At 54.4% G+C, this 27,144-nt stretch overlaps 1 protein-coding gene across 7 annotated transcripts in view; it reads right to left on the minus strand.

Annotated features, from left to right (window-relative positions):
• Cdh23 (cadherin related 23) overlaps positions 1 to 27,144 on the minus strand; it is a 336,018-nt gene that overhangs the window by 184,652 nt on the left and 124,222 nt on the right. For all 7 annotated transcript variants that reach the window (XM_010606319.3, XM_010606337.3, XM_010606311.3 and 4 more), the window contains one exon: positions 22,799 to 22,877. In XM_010606319.3, coding sequence (XP_010604621.1) covers positions 22,799 to 22,877 — 79 coding nt within the window. The remainder of the gene's footprint in view (positions 1 to 22,798; positions 22,878 to 27,144) is intronic.

The following is a 27,144-nucleotide window of genomic DNA, read 5'->3' on the forward strand; positions in this document are numbered from 1 at the left end:
CAGAGAGATTTACGGCTCCGATAAAGCCATCTCGGCCTCCATAAGCAGCACTTGATATTTGATGATCTAAAAGGCCTTGTCCCCGAGGGAAAGGAGGAGGGGGGGGACACTTAAGAAAACAGAGGACAGCGATCAGATGCCCAAGGAGAAGGAGGCACGCAAGGGGGACGTGCTAGGGCCCTGGCGGCATGTGCCCCTCCTCTGGTGCCTGGGCGCGGATGCCACAATGGGCACAGACCCAGGGGACAGCGCTCTTTGCAGCGTGGGGTCTGCAGAGACCGCCCACCTTACCGCTGTCACGACTATCGGGCTCTGGCTGAGGTGGGGTGTGTGTCACCCCAAAGAGCCCGCCTTCCAGTGCAGAAGACTTCCACCCGTGGGGAGAGGACAGGCACATGTGTGAAACTGCCTGAGGGACCCCAAGGGGCCGGGCGAGGAGCGTGAGGTTGGGTCCGCGCCCTTGGGCTGCGGGACTCTCTGAGCCCTTTTCCTCTCGGGGATGAGACTCTCAGCCCAGCTCACATAGCCGTGTGGAGGCTCAGTGAGAGGAAATCGAGCCCTGCACACACTGTAAAGTGCTACGCCTGCATCAGGGATGTAGCAAGGATGGTGCAGCAGGTGCCTGGGAGGTGCCACGATGCAGTCACCCAGGACAGGATGTGGTGAGCGGGGTGGGGTGGAGCGGGAGACAGCTACAGGCGTACACTGGAGCGTGTGGGACCAGGAGTCCTAGCACGCCCCCACCTGCCCTTCCGGTCCTAACCCCAGGGTCCAGCCTCTTCCTCTAAGGCCATTTGTCCAGCCCACCTTGTCAAGATAAAGAGCTTGTACGAGAAACTGGCACCGGAGAGCGCTGAGTTCCAATCCCAGCACCACTACATCTAGCTTTGCGTGACTTCACTGCAGTAAGAGAACTTGCCCCCGGGTTGCTGGGAGGATGGAACTGGCATAGAGCAGTGCCCCCTGCCTTCCCGAGCCCTCCTATCATCCCAGCCACCTTCCCTCCATGCCAGTGCCCCCACCGACTCCATGGGCCCACACTGCCCCTCCCACCCCGACGGCTGTGAGTTCCAGCACAAGTGACTTTCAAGACTGCGGAAGGAGAGTCGATCACGCACACCTTGAGCTGGGTAATTTATGAATCAAATTGTGCTCCGTCAGGGCTCCACAGCCCAGAAATGGATGTGGTCAGATGAGGTTCAGGGAGCCAGCCTCAGAGAGTAATCTTCATAGAAGCCGGCCACTGGATGGCAGGGCCGGCCTGGCAGCTGACCTTGAGAGGCCCCCCAGGACTGGGGCCCCCTGAGCCTGGTCCCTGCTCCAAGGATGGAAGGAAGGACAGAGGTCTTCCTGGGGCTTAGAGGGGGGCTGGTGACCCTGGGCAGGTCCCTTGATGCCTCTGGGCCTCAGAGTCCTCAAAAACATGGGGCTTTCCAACGGCAGTGGTTATCTAGATGTCTGCTTCTTTATCAGACAAGATCTCTCGGAACCCCAGGACATAAACCCCAGTGTCTGGCGGAGACAGATGAGGGTGCAGGAGACTCAGTGTCCCCCACCCACAGGGCTGGAGCCAGGATTCCTTCGGTTTAACAACTCAGAGTCAAGTATGAGCACTCAATAAATATTAGTGTAATTATACATTCTTCCAGAGAGGGGTTAAATGTGGCTCCTGACATATTACGTTACTAAGTAATCACAGTGACATCACTGATTAGTAAACCAAAGTGATGGCACTTGTCCTGAGTCGCACCACCTGGGGGTGTGGACTGGGACTTAAACCCAGAGCCTGGCTGCCCAAGCCTGAGCTCCCTCCCCAGCCCCACCCTGGAGATACTGCGTGAAGGCAGAGATCACACCAGGCCCAGCTGCCCAATGCTGGAAAGTTTCTGGCATCTGGTCCGTGACTCAGAGTACAGCATCAGAACAGATGTTTCTGGTCAGGAAAAACTGCAGGGAAAAACCACAGACTCAGCTAAGAGCAAACCCAGCTGGTGAAGTGGAAAACATCAAAGATCTTCTTTCTACTAAGAATGAGTCAGAATCATCACATTCACAGGCAGAGATGGCAAATTTGTCCTCTGGGGCAGGAGCCCCCCCATCTGAAAACAGCAAGGCCAGGGTTTCCTGAGAAATTCTGATGCCAAGAGGTATAGGAAGGCCAGCTCTAAAGAAGTCCTGGGGTCAAGTTCGATACATGCTGAGTTGCTGTCTTCTCTAAAGGGCTTGTCAGAGCTTTGGATGTGCTAAGGGTCACGGGATGGGTTGATCTCCAATCCAGCCCAAGGCTGGGAGCCTTTCCAGGCCACAGGTCCCATGAGAATCCCAGACCCATGGGCTGGTCTTTTGGGAGCTCTGGGACACACACACACACACACACACACACACACACACACACAGAGTGAATCTGTTTACTATGGAAAATTTCACACATGTGCACATGTAGAAACAAGAGCACGATAAAGACCTGGTACTCACCACCCAGACTCGCAGTCACCGAAATGCACCAGCTGTATTTCTCCTCGTCACCCCTTCTCCACACACCACTTTTGCTTATGGTGTCATCCAGGTCAGTCCCACCTTGAAATGCCATCTCCATCTCTCAGGAAGATGTGTAGCTGACACGCTACAATCACACCGTACAGAATGGGGCACTCCTCCTGTCCCCGAAGATGCAGACCACATTCAATTGGGAGCTGTTTTTAGGTTGTTGCTTGTTTGTTTGAGGCAGGGTCTCGCTACGTAGTGCAGGCTGACCTTGAACTCACTGTGTAGCCCAGGCTGGCCTCGAACCCCAATCCTCCTGAATGCTGGGATGACTGGTGTGTGCCACCCCACCTGGCTAGGACCGTGTTACTGATAGCATCAGCCTCCGAAGCATCCCCCTCTCTGTCCCAGAGGCCAGGGCTCTGAGGTCACTGGTGTGAAAGGGGAGGCTCTCTCGATGTCTGCAATGCTTAATTTTCTTTAACGAGAACAAAAGAACAGAAAAGGTGGGAGACACCAGCGTGAGTGGCCTGGGCAGTGATGATGGGGCTGTGCGGTGCCAACCTGTGTATTTCTCTAAGCCTTGGTTCACCTCTGCCCAGATGTGCCCACTTGCCCCTCCCGGCACCAAGCCCAAGCAGCGCCAGCCCGAGTCAGCCCCAGCCTCTTGGTCCCCATGGTTGGATGAAGACTTACGGCTTTAATTACCCAGGGCTGGTGTGAGCCTTACGGAGGAGCCAGCCATACCCGCCATGCTTGGTTCCTGCCAACAGGGGCTGCCGAGTTGGCAAAGTGGAGCTGTGCCTTCCGGCCTGCTGCCACAGAGTCTGCCCTCCATGCTGTGACCCAGCCTCTCTCCCCGCTGGGTGCCCATAGTCTTGCCTGCCACTCCTGCAGAGGACACAGGGGGACCAGGTGGGGCAGGAGGAGCAGCTGTCCACCGGCCTAAGGGCAGAAGCTAGCCTTGAAAGGAGGTGTTGCTGAGGTGGCCACAGGGGCTGGAAAGACAAACGCACAGAGCCCACTGTCCCCGTGGGTCACAGCACGGGCCTCTCTGCCTCTCCTCTTGCCACCTCTCTAGCCCATTTTCCATGGGGATCTTTTACAAGACTGGCACAGGTTAAATTCTTCCATTGTGAGGCATCCCCAGTGCAAAGGGAATAAAATACTACTCCTAACCTTTTCTGGTCTGCAAGTCTAAATAGTCAATCCCTGTCTTACTTTCTGGTCTCTTTTCCCACTCCTAATCTCCTCCTTCCCTCCACACTTCTGCCTCATTGGCCTCTTTTTTCTTTCCTAAATATATCCAGCTTGGGTCTTGCCTCAGGGCCTTTGCACATGCCATCTCCTCTGCCTGGAACTCTTTCCCTAATAGCTCTTCAGCTTTGCTCAAATGTCACCGTATCACAGAGGCCTTCCCCAGCCATCCTAGCTAAGTAACCCCCGCTCAGCCATTCTCTAGCACACCCCCTCTCTTATTTTCCTGCAAGCAGTTGCCACTATCAAAAATTATCTCATGCATTAATCTGCTTGATTATTTATTTTTTGTCATCCTCACTGAACTACAAGTTCTGCTGGGGCAAGAGCTTTGTCTGCCTGTTCATGGACATATCCTCAGCAGCCGGCACAGGAGAGGAGAGGTGACTGATAAATATTTATGGGTAATCAAATTAGCCAAACTCCTTGTGTTGTGCAGGACAATGACAGCAGAGCCAATAGGCCAGAGGCGGCCACCCTGGCCTCCAGGGTCACACATACCCCTTCTTCCCTTCCTGGGACCGAGCTGCCCCCAACCCCCTTCCCTGCCGGTAGGGTCCCCTTGGGAGCTTCCGGCCCCACTGCAGCTTCAGGACTCCGGGGAGCCACCAGGGGGCAGTCATGATGGGCTTGGCGACACCAGAGTTCCAAAAGTGTCGGCTGGGAAACCTCTACCTCCCTGGCTGCCTCAGCCTGTGTTCCTGTCTGGGATGTGGGAGGGCTGGGTCCCTGCGCGCGCCGCTCCCCGGCAGCTGTGCTGGGAGAAAGGCAGGGATGAACCGAGGCAGGGAGGAGATGGAGGCGCGGCTTGTTCCCCTTCCACCCGGGCCTGGTTATCAATTTGCCTTGACTTGAGGACTCCCCGAAATGCCATTCCCCTCTGCGTGGGGCCTGCAGCCTACCCAGTCACCCCTTCACCCGAGGAATGAAAGATGATCAGCAGAGTTTCGGCACTGAGACGATCACCATAAATCTGCCACAGTGTGCCCGGGATTACTTTGTGGGATTAATTATCTGTCCTTCAAACAAAGACCTGATCTCAGCAACTGCATGTCCCCAACCAGGGAGGGAGGGAGTGCCGTGGGTGGCAGGGAGGTGGGCCTGGGGCGGGCTGGATGAGCACTGGTCGGGACCTCCCTCCTTCCTCCTGTTAAGACCCTCCATGGCTCCCTCCTGCCACACACACAAGTCGGCCTGGCTTCCAGCGCTTTCTGCAGCTTGGCTCTACTTGACCCACGACAAGCAGGCCCTGAAGCCACTTCCTGTGCCCACGTGGGCATCCTAATCTCCTCTCCTCTCCTGTTTACCCTCCTCCTGCCCAGGCTTGTCTGGAAGGGGTCTCGAGTGCACAGGACAGAATCAAACTGGACAGGAACCGGGTCAGCGCCTACCATGTTGCCAACAGTCCGACCTTGAGTTTACTGAACTTGACGAGCCTCAGTTTACCCATCTGTAAAATGAGAGTAACAAGGCCTGCCCTCCTCAGCTTGCCTGGCATCCTGTGAGGCAAGTGGTCCTGGGGAAAGAATATGGGCTTCAGACTCACAGAGCTGGGTTTGAATCCTGTCTCTGCCACCTCTTAAGGGCCTAGCACATAAGTATGCTCTCCTACATGCTACCCAAGCCTTCTGAGCCCGTTTCCTCCTCTGTGAAGTGGGGACAGTGCAATCTTCATAGAGGGCCTTCGTGCCCTATTGTGTCCGCTGGGGCGGGTCCCTGAGGCTGTTTTCTGTCCCTCCTCGAGGAGCCCAGATAGTGTGTGAAGCCCCTGAAGGAACACGACCCTCAGTCAGCGCTAATCACAGGGGCCGCCCAGAGCCACGGCTGGCACCAACCCAGCCCCAATTAGTGGTTCTGAGTCACAAGGGCCATGCAGGAAAGTTGGCTGGACTGGGCTTTAGCTTCTCTGGAGAACAAGAAGACAAGGGTTTCAGGGGAGAAACAGGAGTCTGACGGTTGCCTCTGGCTTGGAGGCAGAGGAGTGAGACAGAAAGGCCCCGGCAGTGTGGAGGAGGCGGGCTGGTGACAACCGTTGTCTGTGCCATGCTAGGGCTGGGCCATTCGGGTGTGAGCTGAGCGGGCAGGGAGGGCTTCCTGGAGGAGGAGACCATGGAGCTAAGTTTTAAAGGAGGTGAGGGATGTAGAAAGATGGAGAAGAGTGGAAAGGCAGACCCGTAAAGGAAACAGGAGGGCACCGGCTCCTCCCCACCCTTCTCAAGCCCCCTTCTTTTGAGATTTGCACCTGAGGAGCTTGCCCTCAGGTCAATGGATTCTGAGCGCAGCATCCACAGCACTTGCTACACGCCAGGCGCTGGGCTGTGCTCGGCTCCTCTCTGAGGCGGGTGCTCTTACTACCGGTGCAGAAGCCACTAGCCCAGGCCCCACGGAAAGTCTAACTCGGAGCAGGATTTGAATTTCACCTGTCTGACCCCAGCCCTTAGGTGCCACTGCGGTCAGCGCCGGAGCCGCTCCCAAGGAGTCCCGGCCAGGCCCCTTGTCCTGCGGGTGACACAGCACGTCACTCCAGGGCGGGGCAAAGTGGAATGAGGACAGCATCCGTGCTTCTGTCCCTTTGGACAGGCCCAAAGGACAGTCAGAGGCCGAGGCAGGCGCTTGGACCCTGCTCTAGAGGAGGAAGAGCAAGAAACACCAGGGATTTCCTGGGCACAGGGTGGGCAGGGTGGGGTGTAGGATTCAGGAGCAGTGGAGTTTGCTTTTGCATGTATGTTGGGGCCACCTTCACTCTCTTGTACTAGACCCACCTCACTGGACTTCAGATTTCATCTCCAACGCTGGAGCCCCCCTGCCCTGCATCCAAATGCTGGCTCTGATGTTCACAAGCTGGGTGGCCTGGGGCAAGTTACCTAACCTCTCTGAACTCAGTTTTCTCATCCGTAAGTGGGCACCAGAGTGCTATGAGGAGTAAGTGCACAAACACACGTGAGCTGCTTACAGCAGCACAGGCACACGGTGGCCACCCAAGAAATGTCACCCCTGGCACTGCAGATGGACTTTCCTGGGTGTCCCACCCTACCCCTTGTCTCCGAAACAAGCAGACCTTCTCTGTAAAAAGCCACAGGAGAGGCTGTACACCTTGCAGGCCAAGAGGCACAGCTCAGATACTACCTTGTACTTCCTTAATAAGAAAGAAAACACACTTCCACGGGAAAATTTTGATGAATTTGAAATATAAGAACTGAGTGTGGTTCCTTCCTTTTTCCTCCTGGGGATTGAACTCAGGGCTTTCATACCAAACTACACCTTCGGCTCTTTTTAACTTTTTTTTTTTTAATTTTTGAGACAGGGTCCCACTAAGTCACTAAGTAGCCTGGGTTGGGGTAGACTCTGCTTGATCCTCCTGCCTCAGCCTCCCAGGTTCTGGGAATATAGGCTTGGCAATTTCTTACACTATAGGTCTATAATGAGAAGAATGAGATTCGGTGGGCACGGGACAAACATTTGGCCTAACTGGAGCCCACAGAGCATGAAACTACTCTCAGCCAACTACAAATATCCTCATCTTCAAAACCCCTTCATGGACGTGAGATTTAGCTCAGTGGTGCTGCCGCCTGCTTTGCAAGCACAAGGTCCTAAGTTTGATCCCGGTACCATAAACAAACAAAAAAATAAAATAGAACCTCTTCTTAGCTCATGAGCTGTACAAACAATGGCAGAGGGAGGCTGTCAGGTGTTGATGCGGGACATGAAGAGTTTGGTCATTACAGCTGCCACTTTCATTTCTCTGATTTCTGATCGGTCAGCATCTCTACTACCCATGTCCACTTGTCATCTGGGTTTCCTACACCACGAAAGTCCTCTGCCTTTTGTTTGCTTGTAGCACTATACTAGGGATGGAACCCAGGGCTTTGCACATGCCAAGCAGCTACTCTACCTATACCTCCAGTCCTTTTATTAAAATTTTATTTTGAGACAGAGTCTAAGTCACTGAGGAGCCTAGTTTGAGCTTGATCTTGTGATCCTCCTGCCTCAGCCTCCTGAGTCGCTGGGATTAAGGGTATGTGTCACCACATCCAGCTTTCTTTGCCCGTTTACCTATTGGATTTCCCAATGTTTCCCATTGATTTGCAGAAATTTCTTATACAGTCTAGCCACATGCCTCTTATTGGTTTTAGTTGTTGCAAAAATTTCCTCCTAATGTCACCTGCTGTGGCCTTTGTCTATATCCCCCTCTGAGTCCCAACTCCTTTGGGTCACTCCATTTTTCTTCTAGGGCATGTTGTCTTTGGGTGCTAAGAAGTCCTTTCCTACTACAAGTCACAAAGACATGCTCCCACATGTCCTTTTATGAGCTTGTATTTTACCTTTCAGATCTTTAATCCATCTGGAGTCTCCTTGGTACATGGTGCATGGTAGGGATCTTGCTTTATTTTCCCCCTGAGAGCGAGCTGGTTCCTCAATGCCAGCTCCTAAACAAGTCATCCGCTCATGCTGATTTGTGGAACCACCTTTGTCATATATCAAGTGCCCATGTTTATATCCGGCTGTGGTTCTGGGAGCTCTATTTTGCCCCGTGGGTCTCTCTGTTGATCTTTAAAAATGTCCTAGGCATGTGTGGGACGCCTCGGACCCCTCTTCCTTGGTAGCCGCCAGGTGACGGTGTCTCTGCCTGGCTCGGGGACGCTGTGTGTGATGTTTAGCTGCCCCGTCTCCCCCCTCCTGGGACGTGGAATTGATAGACAACTCAGACAGCAGCGGAGAGGACGTCTCAAGAGTGGCCATGGCGGTGCACACGCAGCAGGGCCCGCGTGACCCAGGTGTGCGGGAAACAGTGGGCGGCAGAGACGCTGTGGCTGGCCGAATGTTGGCTACCAAGGTTGTCCGGGTTCAAACCCCAGAATGGTGGAGTGTTACTTTCTGCCGTAGGAGGGACCACGTGGGTATGATTCGGTTAACGATCTCATGTGGGAAGATTACTGAGGATTATCTGGGGGGCTCTAAACATAATCGCAAGTGTCGAGGTGTGATCACAGCACAGCAGGAGGCCATGTGTCAGGGAAGAGGACACTGCGGTGTGCAGCCAGCAGCCAAGGACTGCTGGCAGCCACCAGGAGCTGGAAGGGGCAAGGGTAGCAATGTCGCCTGCGCTCCCATAGCCTTAACCTGTGTTTCAGCCCCGAGAGACTCATTTCAGGTTTCGGTGATAGTAAAATAGATTTTAAGCCACTAGATTGGCAGTTTTTTAAAGCAGTGACCAGAAATGATACAGATACTGTAAGGAGGAAGGGGACACTGAAGTTTGGGGTCCTCTGTCCTGATCCTCACAGTCCTGACTCCAGTACCCTAGATGCCGGTGGGAGCCCTGAAGGACCTGGGATGGCTCCAACCACAGAGGCCCCGGACACAACAACCCTCACCCCAACGCTGGGCGCTCCAGCCCCTTCAGGCCGTCTCCACCTGTCCCCTTGAGCACCCAGACGGTCTATCCACCGCCCTCAAAGTCTTGCCCACCTCAGTCCCTAGTGCCTGGGATACCCCTCGCCGCTTGACCTGCCCCTGCTGTCCCATTGGCAGTCTCAGGACTGCCGAGTACTCCCGAGTACAAACCCTGTGCTGGGCACTGGTGCTGGGCACCTCACAGTCCAGGGGTGATTCCCAGGCACCCCTAAGAGCTCTGCTGTCTTCCCACTCCCCAGATGAGCAGACGCCAAGGTGACACCAACATTCGGATTTTCCTGCCTCCCCCTATTTGGGTGTCCCTCTTTCCACTTCTGCCATATTACTTTATAACGTGGGTTATTATTTAACACTTTTCTCTAAATGGATTCAATGTCTTTCTCTTTATCAGCCACCTTATAGGAGACTTATTTAAGCACCCCAAACTGAGACCCTCCAGACCAGCCATACACAGAGGGCGACTGCAGGGTGGAAACAGAGCCCTAGGGCATGGCCTGGTGCTTTGCTATAAAGCCCCATCCACCCTCTGTTCCGTGGGGAGCTGAGCTGAGGGTTGGGAGGTGTCACAGACACGAGCGCCCCACCGAACTTTCTCCTGGACACGCCCGATAGAAATAGAAATTCTGAAAGGGAATCAATAAGGGAATAGCTTTCTCCTGCACGTGCCAATGGCACTGGGGTACACTCACCATTTCAGCCCCAGGCCCCTGCTCTCGGCCTTCTGGGTCTCTCAGAGGACTCTCTGGGGGCACCAGCCACTCGGGACACACCAGCAGCTTCCCCTAGCTGACCTCTCCAGAGAATCCCAGCGCTTCTCCCTTAGCCCAGGCTCCACAACACATCCTGTCACCTCCGGAGACCTCTGCATGAAGGGCCCAGCTTACCGAGACCTCGCCAAACATCACCAAGTCACACACGGGCCGCGCCTGTCCCCACAGTTTCCTAAAGGGGACAAAAGGCACCCTAGCGACCTTTAAGGTCTCGACTAAACTGCTCTTGCTGACCTTTCTGAAAAGTGGTCGAAAAAGGTGGTCACTGGCCCTTCAGAGTAGCCCTTGACACAGTTTGTAACAGCTAAAACTTGGAAACAGCAAATGCCCATCAACTGGAGACCCGATAAAGAAGATGTGGTTAAAAAAAGTAAAACAAAATGGAGTACTACTCAGCCATAAAGAATGAGAAACTAGAGACATTTATAACTAAATGGATGCATTTCGAAACCATACTCGTAAGTGAGATAAGTAGGACACATAAATACCAAATAGTTTCTCTGGTGTGAAAAACTAAAAGTAAAAATGTATAATAGATAATGTGAAATAGAAAGAAAAGGTCTAAAGGAGTAGGGAAGTGGGAAGGGTAGGGGAAAGGAAAGAAGGCAAAAGAAAAAATATGAGAAAAGGAGAAAATGGAAACAAAGTCTGTATAAATAGGGAAGGGTGAAGGGAGGGCAAGGCAATGGGGGGAAATAAGAACCAAGATACATCATGTAAAGGTACAAGAAACCAATGATGAATGTAACTGTACTGTACACCTAAAATGTACAGATAAACTCAGTGAAAACCATATGCTACAGAGCAGCCCTTGGTCTCCTGCACACGTCAGGATGCACCATTCTGCCTGCGTTCATGGGCATCTCGCACCTTGGCAGTGGGAGCCCGGGAAGGCAGAGGCTGCCTGATCCCACCCCATGGCTCCCACAGGGCAGCCCCCACCCCCCGAGGCCTGGGATGGAGCACAGCAGCAGAATGCGAACGCAGAGCAATAAATTCATTCTGTGCCCCGATGTTTGCTCACTTCAATCAATGTCTGAAAATATCGTCTCCGAAATCTCTGTTTCCAGGATATTGGTCAAATATTTGAATGAGGAACAGCCAGTTAATTGACTCAGGCACAGCACTCGACAGAGAGGTGGAGAGAAACAGTGGACACGGGAGGTCCAGCCCAGCCCAGGGCCGCAGGCAGCGAGACGGCCCAATAGGGGTGGCACAGTGAGCACTCGAGGAGACCGGAGCCAGCTGCTGGCTTCAATTCCTGGCTCTACCGCTCGCCAGCCATTCAGCCCTGGGCACCAGGCCTCAGTGTCCTCATCCGTACAGCGGGGACAGCAATCACAGTGCCACCTCCTGAGGTTGCTGGGAGGATTAAAGGTTGATGTGGGCAAAGCATTTAAACCCCTTCCTGAGCACCCAGAAACTTCCAGCTAGTATTATATTACTGTTATCACTGCTCTTATCCTGGCACTCCGAGGTCTCCTGACGTGGTCCAAACCGGCGAGAGGGTGTTAGAGCTGGAGGAAGGGCCCCTGGACGTGGGTCCACAACCTACCCCAGGTGCTGGCAATGCCCTCTTCCTCTGGGCCTCTCCAAATTTCCTGTGAGGGCCGGCCTTGCCCCCTATGCCCTCTTCCTCTGGGCCTCTCCAAATTTCCTGTGAGGGCCGGCCTTCCCCCCACCCCTGGAAGTACTTCTGGCCCACGCAGGCTTCTGTGATGGCACTGGACCCGCCTGGTGAGCAGGCAGGCATTTGCACTAGACTGGCATTTCGGCCGAAGGAAAGATTTCTTTTCCTCTTCTTTCCCTGGCTCTCTCCCTCCTTTCTTCCTACTTCTTTGAAGCGCAGGCTCCATGGGAAAGAGGGGGTGGGGAGGGTGGTGTAGGGTCCTGGTGGCCCTGCCTGGCCTTGCAGAGGGGACAGCTATAGGCACTGTTTCCATGCAGTGGCTCACACTGCTGTGGGGCCGGATCTCACCAGCAGGGTGGGGGTCAGGGCTCCTATTTCTGTCCACATCCGATTTACTCTACGATAATGGAGTATCCAGGGTGCTGGGCCTTGCTGGTGGCAGACGACGCTGCCAGAGGGGTGGGCAGCCACCGGCATCATGAGGCTGTGGGCAGGGGCTCAGAAGGCCGGTTAGAAGTCACTGGGTTTCACCCCTACCCTGCCTTGTGGGTGCCTGCGAGACCCGTCGGGGGCTTTACAGAGAGCTGACATCCTAGGTTCTGCAGGGAGGGAGGGAGGAGCACCAGTCTGGGAGCGATGGATTTTGAGAGACTCCATCCATGCCCCTATGCCCAGCACCCAGGTCCTGTTTCTTGCCTGTGTTCGTCATCCTTGTTAATAACAGAGAACATTCTTTGTGTGCCCTCTCTGTCAGGCACCGTTTTTTGTACTTGTTTTGGCAGATTGAACCTAGGGCCTTCACACTGAGCTACACCCCCAGCCCTTCTCAAGTCCCAGAGTTTCCCAGACTGGGCAAAATCTTCAGATCCTCCTGCCTCGGCTTCCCAGAGTGCTGGGGTTAGAGCCACGCACTGCCATGCCTGGCTTCTAGTCCCTTTTTATTTATTATTTTGAGACAAGGTTTTGCTAAATTGCTCAGGCCAGACTTGAACTTGCAATCCTTCTGTCTCAGCCTCCCCCAAAGTGCTGAGAGTACAGGCATGTGCCACCGCACCCAGCTCAGGCACTGTTTTGATAGCTCCACCTTTACAATAAACAATTAATATTCCTATTCTACAGAGCAGGAGACTGAGGCACAGACAGGAGAAGTAGTGATCAAGGTCCCAGGATATTTGAGTCCAGGCTAGTCATGGGGAGGGGCTATGGCTAAGGTTTCTCACCCTCAGAGCAGGTCCATAATACGACATGAAGGCACAGATACCATTGCGGGGGGGAGGTGCAGATGACAACAGCTTTTTCCTCTGCAAGTCATGAATCAGAGCCGTGAGGGAGTGGTGGTGGTGGACAGCTGAGCACCAGAGCTCCATCTGCGGCTCACCCTCTCCGCAGATGCCCCAGGTCCCCTCTGTCAGCCCCCACCCCATCTGCTCCTCCCCTGCTCCAGCTAAGCTGAGCCCAGAGAGACAGGAGATGGCGACGCAGGGTAGGGGGTGACTCTGGGCTTAATATCTTTGTAACCATATTGCAAAGGGCACGCTAAGACGGAGCCTTACGCTTAGTCTTTCTCTTTTATTGCTTTTTCTCGTGTATGATTTAACCTTGTGCCAGGTATCAAGCTAGATAAATAAAAACTTTTATTTCAGATTAGCCCCGGCTGGGGGCTGCCTTGAAAGCCAAGCAGGCACCTGATGCGTCTGATGAGAAGAGAGCAGGGGTCTCAGCTGCTGAGGGGCTCGACTTGAGTTCAAAAGCCCCCAGAGGGATTGGAGACCTTTGCTGAGGTGGGAGCCAGAGGCTGCGCCCACAGCCAGGCAGGGGGAGGCCCGCAGCTGGGGCCCAGGCTTCCTGACCCCTCCCTCACTTGCCTGCTACCTGCTCCTGGCGCTTTCTTCTGGTGCTCAGCCTGGCCAGGGGACGCTGCCTGCACTGATTCTCTAGGCGAATGTGAGTCCCACGAGGGCAGTGACGCTGGCCTTTGCTTTCCTGTTGGTTCTAGGACCTAGCATGGAGCCCGGTCCACAGGAGCCACTCAAATAATGTGCACTGGGTAACTTAACTGAATGAATGAATCCTAACCCAGTCCTGCACACACGCCAGCAGGCTGACAGGAATCACTCCGTGGACAGGCAGAAAGGTCCCAAGAGGCAGAAAGAGTAGAGGCAGCAGGAAGCTCTGGGCTTGAATCCTGGGCCACCACTGCTGTGTCACAAGATCTGAGCAGCTTCTGTGAGCTCAGTGTGTTTCAGCTCTCTTAGCTGTGAAAGGGCTCTCACCAGCCACCTCCCGGAGTTAGGTTGAGGGTGGGAAATGACGTTACAGCCCAAGGTGAACTTGCCCACATTCAGAGAGAGACAGACAAGATGTTCAAGGCAGCCTGGTTTGTAACTGCAAAAATCAAGCTCTACACTCATGGACGAGGAAAATGGATACAGCAACTATGATGCTTTCACACAACAGAATACTATACAGTAGTGAAAACAAAGAAATGATACCTACACCAAGCAACATGGATGGCTCTAGGATACTGAAGGGAAAATGTGTGTCCCAAGAGGCTATGCATTGTGTGCTACTTCTAAAAAATAAAGCAGAAACCAATGAAATCCAAGCAAAACAGGATCCATATACATCAAATAAGATATTTCCTGAAAGGAAAAGAATGAGAAAAGGAGAGGCTCAAGGGTGTGGTTCTGGGGACAGAGGCAGGGCTGGGGTGGAGAAGGAATTTACAGGCAGATGTGAGACGCGTGTGGTGGCCTAGCTGAGGGGTGGAGCTGGTGGCAGGTTCTCAGGTGTCCCAACACTACTGAACAAGAATAAAGTAAGACAGAACCACACCCGGGCCAGTATGCCTTGTGAGTCAAGACTTATGTACAAATCAATCCTGAGGGCCGGCGGTATAGAGAAGGCGCACTAAATGGTGGCTAACCTTACAATTCCCTCAAGTGCACCAGCCCTTGAGAGTCAATGCAAAGCAGTTGTCTCTGAGATTAGGACAAAGTGAAAAGAGCCGAAGGAAAGAATGTCAAATACCCGTTGACATGCAGTAAGCAGGCTAGAGTCTCCCCAACCCCAAGCAGCCTTCAACCGTGTTCTTAGATCCCGCACACCTCTAGCCGAAGCGACCTTGGACCTGGCAGGATCGCACAGCCCAGGCAGCCGGAGCTCACGCGGCTCTGAGCTCAGCTGGCTCATTAAACTGCTTGTGGCTCTACTCGGGCCCCACGGCAAGGGAGGCCTGGCAGTGCCCCTGTGGGAAAAATGGGCACCCAGGAAGCCACTGTGCCCCGAGCAAGGGCACTCTTGCCCACGAGAGGAAGGTGAGATGCGGAAAGGGAGTCTCAGGTCGTGCTGCTGTGAGACCTCTTAAGAGCAAGGGGCAGGTCAGGCTCTGTCTGACAAAGAGCACCCAAGGGCCCTGCTAGAGGAGTGGGCGAGCCAGGATCCTGAGCACAGCGGTGAAGACTCGGCACAGAGAAGGCGGCACATAGAGCGCAGCACGGCCCTGGGAGAGGAGGGACAGGCCGTGTGATGTACTGTTGTTTTGGCGCGGTGGCAGAGAACTGCAGATGATAAGCCAGTATGTTTAGATAATTAAATTAAAAAGCCTCCAGGGGCTGTGCACTTAGATAATTTTGAAGAAAGACAGCCAGGGGGATGCCAGTGGGCTGAAGTGGGCCGCGTGCTACCTGCAGCTTGAGAGAGAATGTTGGTTGACTGCTAGTGGCTGTGGGGCGCAGGGCAAGTCAGGCTTAGAGGCCCATCACGTGCAGGGATCAATTAGTGCTGTCTGCTCTGCTGAGGGGTGGGTGTTTTGGATGGGTCTAGGGTGGTGCTTACCATACAGATGTGCCTTCTTTTGCTTAGGCCATCGCCAGGACTCCAGATAACTCAGAGATTAGAAGCTTCCTGTCTCTTTTTCCTGCATCTCGTATTTCCAGTATAGCACCAGATTCTTTCCCCTGTCCTCCTGAGCATCTCCACCACCCCCAAGGACCCCCTCGGTGAGGCTACACTGGTGGTCTGTTAGTAGGCCGTCCTCATCCGGGGCTCTCTGCTCTAACCCACTCCAGGGCTGAATCTCCAGTGATCCCTCACTCTCCTCCTAGCCCAGCCACACCCGAGGACCACTCCACTGTTGCCTTAACGCCCCTACCAACAGCCCACCACCCGCCTCCCTGACCTGCCCTCACTCCTCCCTGGCCATTTCCCTGTGCCCAGCCTGAAGTTCTGGGTCTCTGCCCCCATCCCCACATTGCTCCCCCAGGCAGGGGCAGTGGTGCCATTCAGATTTTCAAAGCAATTCTGTTCTTTTGGGTTTTGACTTCTCCAAGGAAGAAAAATGCCAAGCAGCTTCACTGAAGCCTTTGATGTGCAAGGCATGATGCTCTCCTACGACAGCTGTCCCCACAGGCTGGCCGGGGCTGATCCAGTCAATGGCACACAGAGGGGCTGTGAGCTTCTACAAGTCTGACTATTGATCGTACCCACTCTCTGTCCGTGTATCTTTGAAGGACCTCCTTACTTGGTAGCATTAAATAAAACCCAGAAATGAGCGCTATGGGAGTCTTCGTCCTGTGATAGGCTACCTGGCTGCACCCCCGTGTGACCCCACAGTAAGGCCGCTGCCTTTCAGGCTGGGAGTGAGGGGTTTTGGCCCCAACACATCCCACCTATTCTTTATTCTCCAATATTTCTCATCCCTCTTTTTGTTTTCACCTACCTCGTCTGCCGCAAGAGTCACTTAAGACATTTTTTCCTGTTTCCCCACCTCTCTGTGTGGAATCTCAATGCCACGGGTATGATGCGTACTTGAGCATTTGACATAAGAGAGCAGGGTATTTTTCACGACCCCAAGCACAAAATTTCACCTGCTTGGGGTTGACACCACGCACTGAGAATACGCGCTTTTCTAGACCAGAGCTTCTCAAAGTGTGGTCCCCGGTGACCTGGGGAGCAGGCTTTGAGAACCACTGTCGCCACAGAAATAGGGCGCCCTCTGGAGTCTGGACACTTGAGCTCAAAGCCCTGCTGTGTCACCAAGCAGCTGTGACCCTGCTGGTCATCTTGGAGCCTCGTTACCGTGTACACACAATGGTGTGGAGATCTTTCCCTTACAGACTGCTACACAGGGTAACTTGTGTCTAGCCTGGGCCTGGCACAGGGCAAGAATCCAATAAACGGAGATCCCTACCCCTCTCAATGTGGGGCAGAGCGCACAGATGGGGACTGAAGTGGAGGCTGTAATGCAGAAAGCAGAGGAAAGCTCCGCTGTGGACTCCTTTAAAACCGCCTACCTCTGGCAGCCAGGGCCCTTCTGACGCTGGAGGGGAGAGACTCAAATGAAAGAAGTCTGTCTCTCCCTCTTCTTGCTTTCTCTGCTTCCTGGCTGTCATGAGGTGGGCAGCTTTCCTCCACCATGCCTCTCCGCAATGACACTTCTTCCTTGGAGCCAGAAACTGCGTGCTGATAATGTAAACCTTTCTTCCTTTAAATTGTATATGCCAGGTATTTTGTCCCTGAAACAAAAACCTGACTAATACACAAAATGAAGTCACAATCCACTGGTCCCTCTCCCAGACTGCCTGACGCAGTAGGAGGAGGTCTGGGTGGGCCTGAGGATCTGGGTCTGTAAGGGTTTCCAGGTGGTACAGTACCGTCACAGACCCACTGTGAGGGCCACTACTCCTTAGGGTGGGGGATCAGGAGAGGGCCTGGGCCTTGCTAGGAGAGGTCGGTGGGGCAGCGTCCGAAGCCTTACAGCCTTGGGACTGATGGAGAGAAGCCATGTGCTCCTTCCCATCGGGGCAGGCCTGGCTGTAAGTGTGACAGTGGCCATAGCCAGTTACAGGGCTTCTGATGGCAGGTGTGTGCCTGTCTCCTGAGAGTGGGGAAGGAGGGAAAAGCTGACATCAGTCGGAGGCCAACTAGGTGCCACCGAACGCCAGTCACTTTAGACAGTGGGCTCACGGACTTTTCTCCTGCTTGGTGCAGGTATGACTGACAAATGAAGCTGGTTATATACTTAAGGAGCGCAGCACGGTGCTTGGATCTATGTGTATATTGTCAAACGAGTCCTGCAGCCAAGCTAACACGCCCACCACCTACCTAATCTCCCTGCCGAGGTTTTGGGTGTGTGTGGAACCCTTGAGATCTACTCCCTTAGCAAGTCTGAAGTGTGGCTTCATTATGAACTCTACCCACCATGCTGGGGGGTGGTCTCCAGAACTTGTTCATCTTCTGGCTGAGTTTGTACTCCCTGGCCAGCATCTCCCCATTCCCCCGGAGCCCCACCTCCCAGTAACCTCTCTTCCACTCTCTGTACTGAGGTCCACTTTTATTTCAGGCTTCACATCTAAGTGAGATTGTGCAGCATTTGTCTTTTGGTGTCTGTTGTATTTCACTTAGTGTGGTGTCCTCTGGGTTCACCCATCTTGTCACAAATGACAGGATCTCATTCTTTTAGTAGACTGAATAATGTGTGTGTGTGTGTGTACAGTCATGTGTGGCTTACCAGCAGAGACACGTCCTGAGAAATGTGTTATGTGATTTCCGCCACTGTGTGAACATTACAGAGGACTCTCACCAGCTAAGATGGCTACGATGTCCCCGGGCAACATAACCTCAAGTGACCACTACTGGATATGGAGTGTGTGACTGTGACCACACTGTGGTTGTTGCCACATAGCGGCTACTGGGAACCATGCTGTGATGGACACGGGACACTTGCTTTTGTTCTCACAGCTCTATATGAATGAGACCATCAACCCCAATGAAAAGATGGGCAACTTGGCTTGGCTTGGAGGAGAACAAATAATGTTCGGAAGTTAAATGAAGCAGCTTCTCTGCTCAGGGGGCTCTGACGGTGCCATGCGTCTCAGGCCAAGGCAGTCCCAGCCTTCTCCCTCGCCAGCAGCATCTGCCCCTCTGCCCCCCGAACTGACTGTGGGTCCCTAGGCCCACAGGACGAGAGCCCGACCAGCTCAGGAGCTGGGCACAGCTCCTGAGCCTGAGAAGCCCCTCCACCACCCGTGGGGCACAGGAAGCCGCACACTCGGGGAGCGGTCGCTATGAAGTCAGTGCTTTTCTAACGGCTTGCTGGGCTCCATCATCACTGCACAGATGGACAGGGAGCCCCTGTGTGATTGCAAGTCCTCTTGTGGCCACAGCGAAAAGAAATGGGCAACACCGATTTTGGTACTAAGTTGCATGTAGCCCAGTGTGTCCTAAGCATTATCATTTCAACGTACCATCAATATTAAACATTATTATTTGGGAAGTGCTAGGAATGTATGCTCATGTGAGTGCTTTACTGCTGAGCTACAACCCCGGGCTCCTAGATAAAACATCATTAATGAGACACTTCATAGTTTTTGCTGCATCCTATGTTCTCCAAATGTCATGTATTATATTCACAGCATATCTCAACGCACACATCTCAAGTGCTCACTAGCTACAAGGCTGGCAGGGCCAGAAGCCCACCACCCTGGGCAGCATCCCCAGCATCTGTGCTCCGGAGTTCTAAGGCTCCCTAGCCCTGATCTTTCCTTGACAGTTATCAACCCTGATGGTCTGTGGCCACTGAGACCCACCAGGACCATCCACCCACTATGGGGATCCTTAGCCCCATCCCATGGATGAGGACCACGGAGCTGGAAGAAGTCAAACATCTGGCTTGGACACACTGCTGGCAGGTGGCAGGGAAGGGCCTTAGACTGACAACTCCGGACTCCAGGTCCAGGGGTCTGCATGGGGTAGGCACAGCTGCCCCTTGAAGCAAGATTGTCTCTGTCTGGCAAGGGAGGGTTGAGGCCAGTGGGGGCGTCTGTTCAGACACCAGGGTGGGCTGGCAGCTGGGCACAGGAGCCCGTTGACCCCTGATTTGGCCTGGCTCTTCAGGCAATGATGGCCCTGGTGCGTGGCAGGGCAGACAGGCTGGGGAGTGGCCGGCCCGTGCCAAGTCCTCTAAGGAAAAGAACTTTGTCATTCCTCAGTCCCAGTTTAGCCACGCAGAGCTGAGAACAAATTGATGGCAATGGGGCCATAACTTAGCTCTGAAGGCCTCTTTGTTCTTGGCAAAACAGAGGGGCCATTAGTAATGGGGAAAGCACTGGTGTGAGGACATAAATCCCATGGCTGTGGGGCTGATAAATAGCCCAGGGGGGCTGGGGCCTTGGGGTGTGGGGCAGGTTAACTGCACGGCACAGGCCCCTTGTGGACGCAGTCCAGTGTCTACCCACTAGGGGCAGGTGGGCGCCCCACTGCAGCCAGAGCCACCACAGACCAGGCTCTGCCTGAGACTTGAGCCCCACCCCAGGGCCCTCAGAACTCACACCTATGGAGGCCCCACCCCGGGCCCTCAATCCTTTCAACACAATATGGTCCTTGATCACCTGGGTCTGGGACAGGCTCCCACCAGGCACTCAGGGCCAGCATGGGGCAGGTAGCCATGAAGATGTCCTGGGGGTAGCAGGGAGGCATGAGCAATCCTTTTGTCTGCTTCCAGCTAAATAGGCCTCAGCTAAGCCACTCAGCACAGGGCTGAACACCGACATCCCGAGTGAAGTAGGTGTGTGAGACAGACCTTGAAAGATGATGTTCTTTTTTGTTTGCTGTTTGTCTGTTTTTTCTAAGGGTCTCATTGTGTAGTCCAGGCTGGCTTTGAACTCATGGAGATCCTCCTGCCTCAGCCTCCTGAGTGATGAGATTACATGTATGTACCACCACATCTGGCTGGCAGATAATGTTCTTTACAGCATTGTCTGTGCTGGCCAAGGAACATAGAGATAAGGCCAGATTTTAGTCTGCTGTCCTCGATCTCTGGGGACTGAGCTCTCCTGTCCACCTGCCTCCAGGCTCGCACTGGCACTCAGGGTGGGCACGCAGCCTAGGCTGAGAGAGGAGGGTGAGCAGGAACACAACGGGGCCAGCTGAGTGCAGCCAAGGAGGGTGGGCAGGGGAGAAAAGGAACCACCCTTTCCCTAGGCTGTTCTGTCGGGAGTGGTGAGAAGACCCATGGGATCCAGGATCAGGGCCACCCAGCAACTGAGATCCAAATGCAGACCTACCCAGAATAGTGAGTATCATCGGCCCCAGGTGCTGTCCTCACCCTTTCCACGCCCACAGCAGACTCTGCCAATTGAATACCACACTAAGCCTGTTTGGCTTCAGGATGCTCTTCGAGCAGAGTTTGAATCAGTCGAAGCTGACATGAGACTGAACCCATTTGTCGTCCCTGTCAAAGGCTCTCGACGCACATCTGTGCTGGCCGTGTGGACTGTATGAAGCTATGCCAAGTTCTCTGGCCTTCCAGAAGTCTCTGCCTCCTGTCGTAGCCTCCACATGCTTCTCCTCTGTTGGCGTGTTATCCTGGTGTCCCTACTCCTCTGGGTTGTCCTTGGGAACGTGGCCCTGGGGGACAGTGTCCCTGAGAGCGTCCTAGAATGCTGCCGCAGGCTGCTGTCCCCTATTCCAAGCTTCAGAGCCCAGATTGGTCGACCAATCTGGCCCTCCAGCCTTCGACTCCAAGGGTGGGGGATCAAGAGGGGGCTGGCTGAGGCCATCTTTGAAGACTGGAGAGAGCCAAGGGTCAGGCTGGGACCTTGGCGCCCAGCATGCACCTGGATGGGCCAGTGCCCTGGAGGAACAGCTCCCAATGTCACTGTGGGAGCTTCCCATTCTAGACAGGCCTCATCCAGGACAGGGTCTGTCTGGAACCAGCCCAGGGGCAGTGAGTATTCGAGCAGACACGCTCCTTGCTAGACCAAGGTCCTCCTCTCGCAGCCACCTAATCTTGGCCCACCTTCATTGCCCATGGGGCTCGCTGGTGTTCCTAGATCTCAGCACAGGACCCTCATCACCAGGGACACTGGCTTTGCTACCCAATTCGCAGAACTCAGGAAGGAGCTGAGCCCCAGGATGCCCTACCCCCATTCTGCCCACCTGGAGAGGGACCCCGCCTTCCTACAGAATGGCTTCATTCACAGGACAGCGCTCCCACATCCTGGCCTGAGAGCCACCCACACTGAGCTGCTGGGAGCTGTGAGGCAGACCCTCTCCTGGGCTCCACCCAGCCCCGCAGGCCCAGAGATTCCCTGGGCGCCGAGGACTCTGTGCTTCTGATGGGAGCCCCAGGCATTTCTGGGCCACACTGGAGTTTGAGAACTCACTTTGCTAGAGTGATATCTACTCCTTCCTTTGTTCCACAGGCACACGTCAGGTTTACTCTGTGCCTGGACACCAGAATAGGGAAACGGGGAGGAGAGTCCTTGACCCATGCTCTTGCTGCTGATCCTCACCAAGTGGCTGGGCTGCATTTGCTCTGGGCTCAGGGACATAATAATCATCACGCCAGCAGCTGATACCCTGATTTCCTGTGGTCCCAAGGGTGTGCTCTTCCCTTCCACCAGCTACCCCAGCTAACCCTTAGCTAACCAGGTAACGCCTAACTTCCCCAGGTGTTAACTGCTTGCACCAATAATAACAGTTGCCACTGACAATAGAGCCCTTTGCTTACACTCATTCAGCTCTTTGCATGTATTAGGTCATCTGACCCTTAAACCACCTCTCAGTGTTGCAAACGTATGGATGACAGACTCAGCACAGGGACTCGGGAGATCCCATCTTCTACCTTCTTGATCCCCACATCCTGCGGCTTAGGTCTAGATGTCCTCCTAAGGCCTCATGCACTCAATAGGTAGGACTTTGCAGAGGTGGCTGGACCTAGGGCGTGTGACTATGGATTAACTAAATTAGTGCACTGATTGGGTTAGCACAGTTCTGGTGTGGATAACGGGAAGGCCCACCCTGGGTGTCTGGCACCACCCTCAAGGCTTGTAGCCAGTGTTTTGCCAGCTGAGGGATCTGGATGGAGAGATGCCCCTCTGAGACATTCCCAATGAGACATGAATTTGTGATGGCTGGAAATGTGAAACATGAAATCACCTAAAGTCGCAGCTCTATTTGATCCAAAGTGATGTAAAAGTTGCCACCTTTCCATCAAATAAGAACAGAAAAACCTAGGGTACTGAAGGCTGGATAGGAGTCACCACATCCCAGGCTCGGCCCACAGCTCAGGCCCTGGACAGCAGACTCCTGCCCCTTGCCACCAAGCAGCCCAGACACTTCCACCTCGCTGGCTTCCTGAGAGCCCCCTTTCCTTGGCTCTTTCTGAACCTTTTGAGCCTGCGACTCCAACATCAGCTCCTCTGGGTGATGGCTGAGGTTAGGCACAGCCTCTCCTTACCTGAAACAATGGTGTAACCGATCCCGCGGGGACGCCCCTTATCTTGGTCCACAGCAGTGATCACACGCACAGTCGTGCCCTGGGTGGGAGACAGCAGGCACTTAAGTTGGGTCACTTGGAGCCCAGACTGCTGTCTTTCTTTGTCACTGTCCTGGCAGCCGCCAATTTCCTCTTCAGACCCATGCGGTGGATGCATGGCCAGCCCAGGAGGCAGGTTCCAGGCACTCAAGCCTCAGCTCCCTCTGTCCCTGGGACCAACACCCAACAAACACGCCCAGCCTTTCAGATGCCAGCTCTGTCCCTGCCCTTCCTGGTCTCCCCTGTACACACAAATCATGCAGGGGAGAGGAAAAGCAGACAGCAGGAAGAGGTCTGGTCTCTATCACAGCCACCAATGACTGCTGTGTGACCTCAGGACAGGTGCTGTACCTTTCTGGACTCAGTTCGCTCTACTTTAATACAGATAAGGTGGGACTTCATTTTCCCTGGGATCTGAGTAGAGGAAGACATCACAGATCAGTCCTCCTATATGGGGAAGCAGTCTAAGTCCTGAAGGCATGGATCTCCAGGGATCACAGTAACCCTGGAGTCACCATGGCCCTGCCTCAGGCCCCACGTAGTACTGAACCTGCAGTTCCTCCCCCAGTGGCCCTGCCGCCTCTATTCCCCTGCAGTGTAGTGGAGAAGGACCGGGAGCCAGGGTGACCAGGGCGGGGCAGGGGGGCAGGGGGCCAGTCTGTGTCGAGGACACGGCTGCAGACAGCTGCCCTACACTTGGTGCTCAGATAGAGAAACGCACCAGAAAGGGCAGACATCTGCCTCAGGGAGCCACAAAGTGGTACACAGGACTTAGGATGTCTCCCCCTCAGTCCCATCTGAGCCCCAGCTTCCTGACAGGGGGCTCCATGCCCTGGGGGGAAGCGGCACCCCTTCAACTGCTTCTGCTCTTGCTCTGGGGCAGCAGGGTCCCCAGTCCTCCCCAGCACGCGGCCCTTCACGGCAGTCACTCCCACCTCTCCTGCCTCCTCGAGGCTCAGTGCGGGAGGGTGAGAATGCTCCAGGAGGGTGCTGAGTCTCCCCGGAGAGAGCCACACACCCAGAGCCATCCCCTCCTCGGCCCCTTGCCCTGGGGGAGGACCAGAGCTCTAGCTAGATGCCTTGGTGAAAAGAGTCTGGTGTTTGTTTTTGTTGTGGGACTGGGTACTGGTGAACAAACCCCAGGGTCTTTGCACTGAGCTACATCTCCAGCCCTTTTAAAAAATCTTTTATTTTGAGACATGGTCTCACTGAGTTGCTAAGTTACCCAAGCTGCTCTTGAACTTTTAATTCTCCTGCCTCAGCCTACCAGTGCTGCAACTACAGGTGTGGACCACCATGCCTAGCAAGACTCTACTACAAAGCCTTAGCTCTCCCAGCCTGGTTCTCGAAGACGAAACTTCCTTCCATGTAGCCTGCTAGCGGCCCCCAGCTCAGTGCTGTGCAAAGAGAGGACCTGGAGGCCAAAGGACCCAGGGTCCTCAGAGCCCTGTGGGCCCCGCCCCTGGGCAGCCACAGCCCCCCAGGTGGGAGGGGCTGGCTGTGCAGGACAGGAAACCAAGGTGGCTCCTACGCAGCAGGAGTCACATGCCAGCTCCGCCAGGCTCCTGACAAGGTTTGGGGTTTTATCTCTTTTTGGGCAAATAAATCCACTTTTAATAAAACCCTGAGCTTTTAATACAAGTGCAGACAGAAAGACTGGAAATGTTATGAGAAGGAATTAAGAGGGAGGCACAGGAGCTCTGGGGAGCCCACGGCTCTTGTTTCAGAGTCTCGGTGATTATATTTTCAATATACTGCAACTTATTTCTAAAGAGACAGGAGTGAGAAAGCACAGTCCTGCCCGGCCTGCTAGGAGGGCAACCTGCCTGGGATGGGGCAGCTTTCTGGGGTGCTGTGCTGGGCTCTGGCTGGACAGCCAGTGGGCAGGCCCAGGTCCAGCCGGGGGGCGCCCAGAGCTGGAGGCCTCCTGAGAAATGGTCTGGCCAGGGAGGTGACAGGTGTGCAGGTCCAGGGTCCCCACTGATGTGAGGGCAGCTAAAATCCCGACTACTGGACGGGCTGCCTGTGTCTGAATCCTCTAAGTTGCCCCTATTTCCCACCTAGACGATGTCATAATAATCAGCCCGCTCCTAAGCGACTAACATATGTCTAAGTGTCGCAGCAAACGTGGTACGAGTGCCCGTTCCTATCGACGGAGCCAGAATCACTGTGCCTCTAATCAAACCTGGGCCTGGTGCTGGGCCGCGCTCCCCCCCTTCCCACAGAGAGAGCATTTCCAAAGAGTCCCCAGCACCCCATGAATCACCTCCACCCTCGAGACGGTGCTCCGTGCATGATGACGCAGCTGGCAGCTCACAGGGACACAGCAGCTCTGACTGAGCACCTACTGCCTGCCAACTCTGTGCTCAGCACTTACAGGGCTCTCGCTGTTTCCCTCAGCGGGGCAGGTACAGGGGTGGGTAGATCATTCCCCTGCACCTGCTGTAGGAATGCACAGGAAGAAACTGAGGCTCAGTGGTTCTGGTCACAAGGCACAGGGAGTGGGCAGGAAACTAGGGGAGGAAGGGTCATTCTGGGGGTGGCCTGGTGGGCCCCACTCTGCTCTCTGGCAGAGGTGAGGGGACCTAAGGTGCTGGGCCCAGTGACTATGTCCAGGCCAGGAATGGGAAGTGGGAGCAGAAATTAGAACTTCTCCAGAAGGGCTCACTCCTGCCCCCTCTGTGACTGCCCCCTTCCTAAGAAGCCCTCAGCTGGACATGGTGGCACATCTCTGTCATCTCAGAGATCAGGAGGCTGAGGCAAAACCTGGGCTAATTAGTGAGTTCAAGACTAGCTTGGAATACACAGTGAGACCCTGTCTCAAACAGACAAACAAACAACAAGAACAAAACCCAAAACCAAGAATCCCTCACCAGGACAGTGGCTGTAGTGGGGGCCAGCCTGGGCTGTGCCTGGCTTCAGGGGCCAAGACCCACCTCCCTTCCTGCCATCTCATCCGGTAGCCCCAGACACCGATTTCCTTGGCAGGATTAAGGACTTGAAAGGTGACGTGGTTTGCTTTGGGAGTGGGAGGCACCCTTGGAGAGGGCAGCTGTAGGGTGGGGGCTGCTGGGACTTCCGACAAGAGCTGCCACAGCAGATTCTGAGGCAGAAAATCCTATTTCTCAGTCCTTAATTCCAGTCAATTCCAGTCAAAGGGCTGATAGGCATCGCCTGGCAGTAATTTGTGCAGTTTATCCGCTCTTTTCACCTTCTATCGGCCCTTCACTGACGGGCAGGCCGACATGCTGCTGCTCGAGTGAGGAAATTAAAATTTGATGCAATAATCCCAAATAAGAAGGATTTTATTAGGTAATATATACACTTAGATGAGGCATGCCAGCCTGATACACTGATAGACGGAGACATACATGCTGGGAGCCGCAGATAAAGAGGTGGAGCAAGGCAGAGTGGGAAAGGGTCTGTCTGGAGGCCCTGGCAGCAGTGGGGCCGAGCAGGAGCGGGGGACACCTGGCTCTCTGGGTCCGGAAGCTTAACAGGCCAGGTATGTCTCAGCCCTGGAACTGCTGGGAATGACTGCGTCAAATCAGAGCTCCACGCTGTAAAGGCCCAGGAGGGCCCCGGATGGAAGCACAGAAACCACTTAGAAGGTGCAGCAATCCAACCTGGAGGATGGTGGAAACCAGGCTGTAGGAGAAAGGCAGTGCAGACGGGAAGCTCATTGTGGAGCAGAGGGGGCAGAAGCGTGTGTGTGGAGAGCATGATCCTACGGTTGCTGGGGGAGCCTGGCCAGAGCCCAGAGAGGCTGAAGCCCGCACTTATTGCTCCGATTGCCTGGTCAATCAACCTGGTCAAGACCCATGTGGAAGGGCTCAGACCTGCAGCTCCCCAGGTCTTGGCCTACAGGGAAAAGGGGACTACTCTGGCCAAGCAAAAAGATACTAAGATCCCTGATTCTGAGAGAAGAGATTTGTATCAGATGCTAAGAAACTGAGAGGAAGGAGGCTGAAGCCCGCACTTATTGCTCCGATTGCCTGGTCAATCAACCTGGTCAAGACCCATGTGGAAGGGCTCAGACCTGCAGCTCCCCAGGTCTTGGCCTACAGGGAAAAGGGGACTACTCTGGCCAAGCAAAAAGATACTAAGATCCCTGATTCTGAGAGAAGAGATTTGTATCAGATGCTAAGAAACTGAGAGGAAGGAGAGCAGGGGTGGACGTGGGCAAAGTTCAGCTGGCTGAGCTGCGTGTGTGTGTGTGTGTGTGTGTGTGGGTTGCCCTCGCAGGAGCCTGTGGAAATCTGGATGGA

Source organism: Fukomys damarensis, unplaced genomic scaffold (assembly GCF_012274545.1).
Source record: "Fukomys damarensis isolate Sample0158 unplaced genomic scaffold, DMR_v1.0_HiC HiC_scaffold_20, whole genome shotgun sequence".
In the NCBI taxonomy this organism is placed as follows: Eukaryota; Metazoa; Chordata; class Mammalia; order Rodentia; family Bathyergidae; genus Fukomys; species Fukomys damarensis.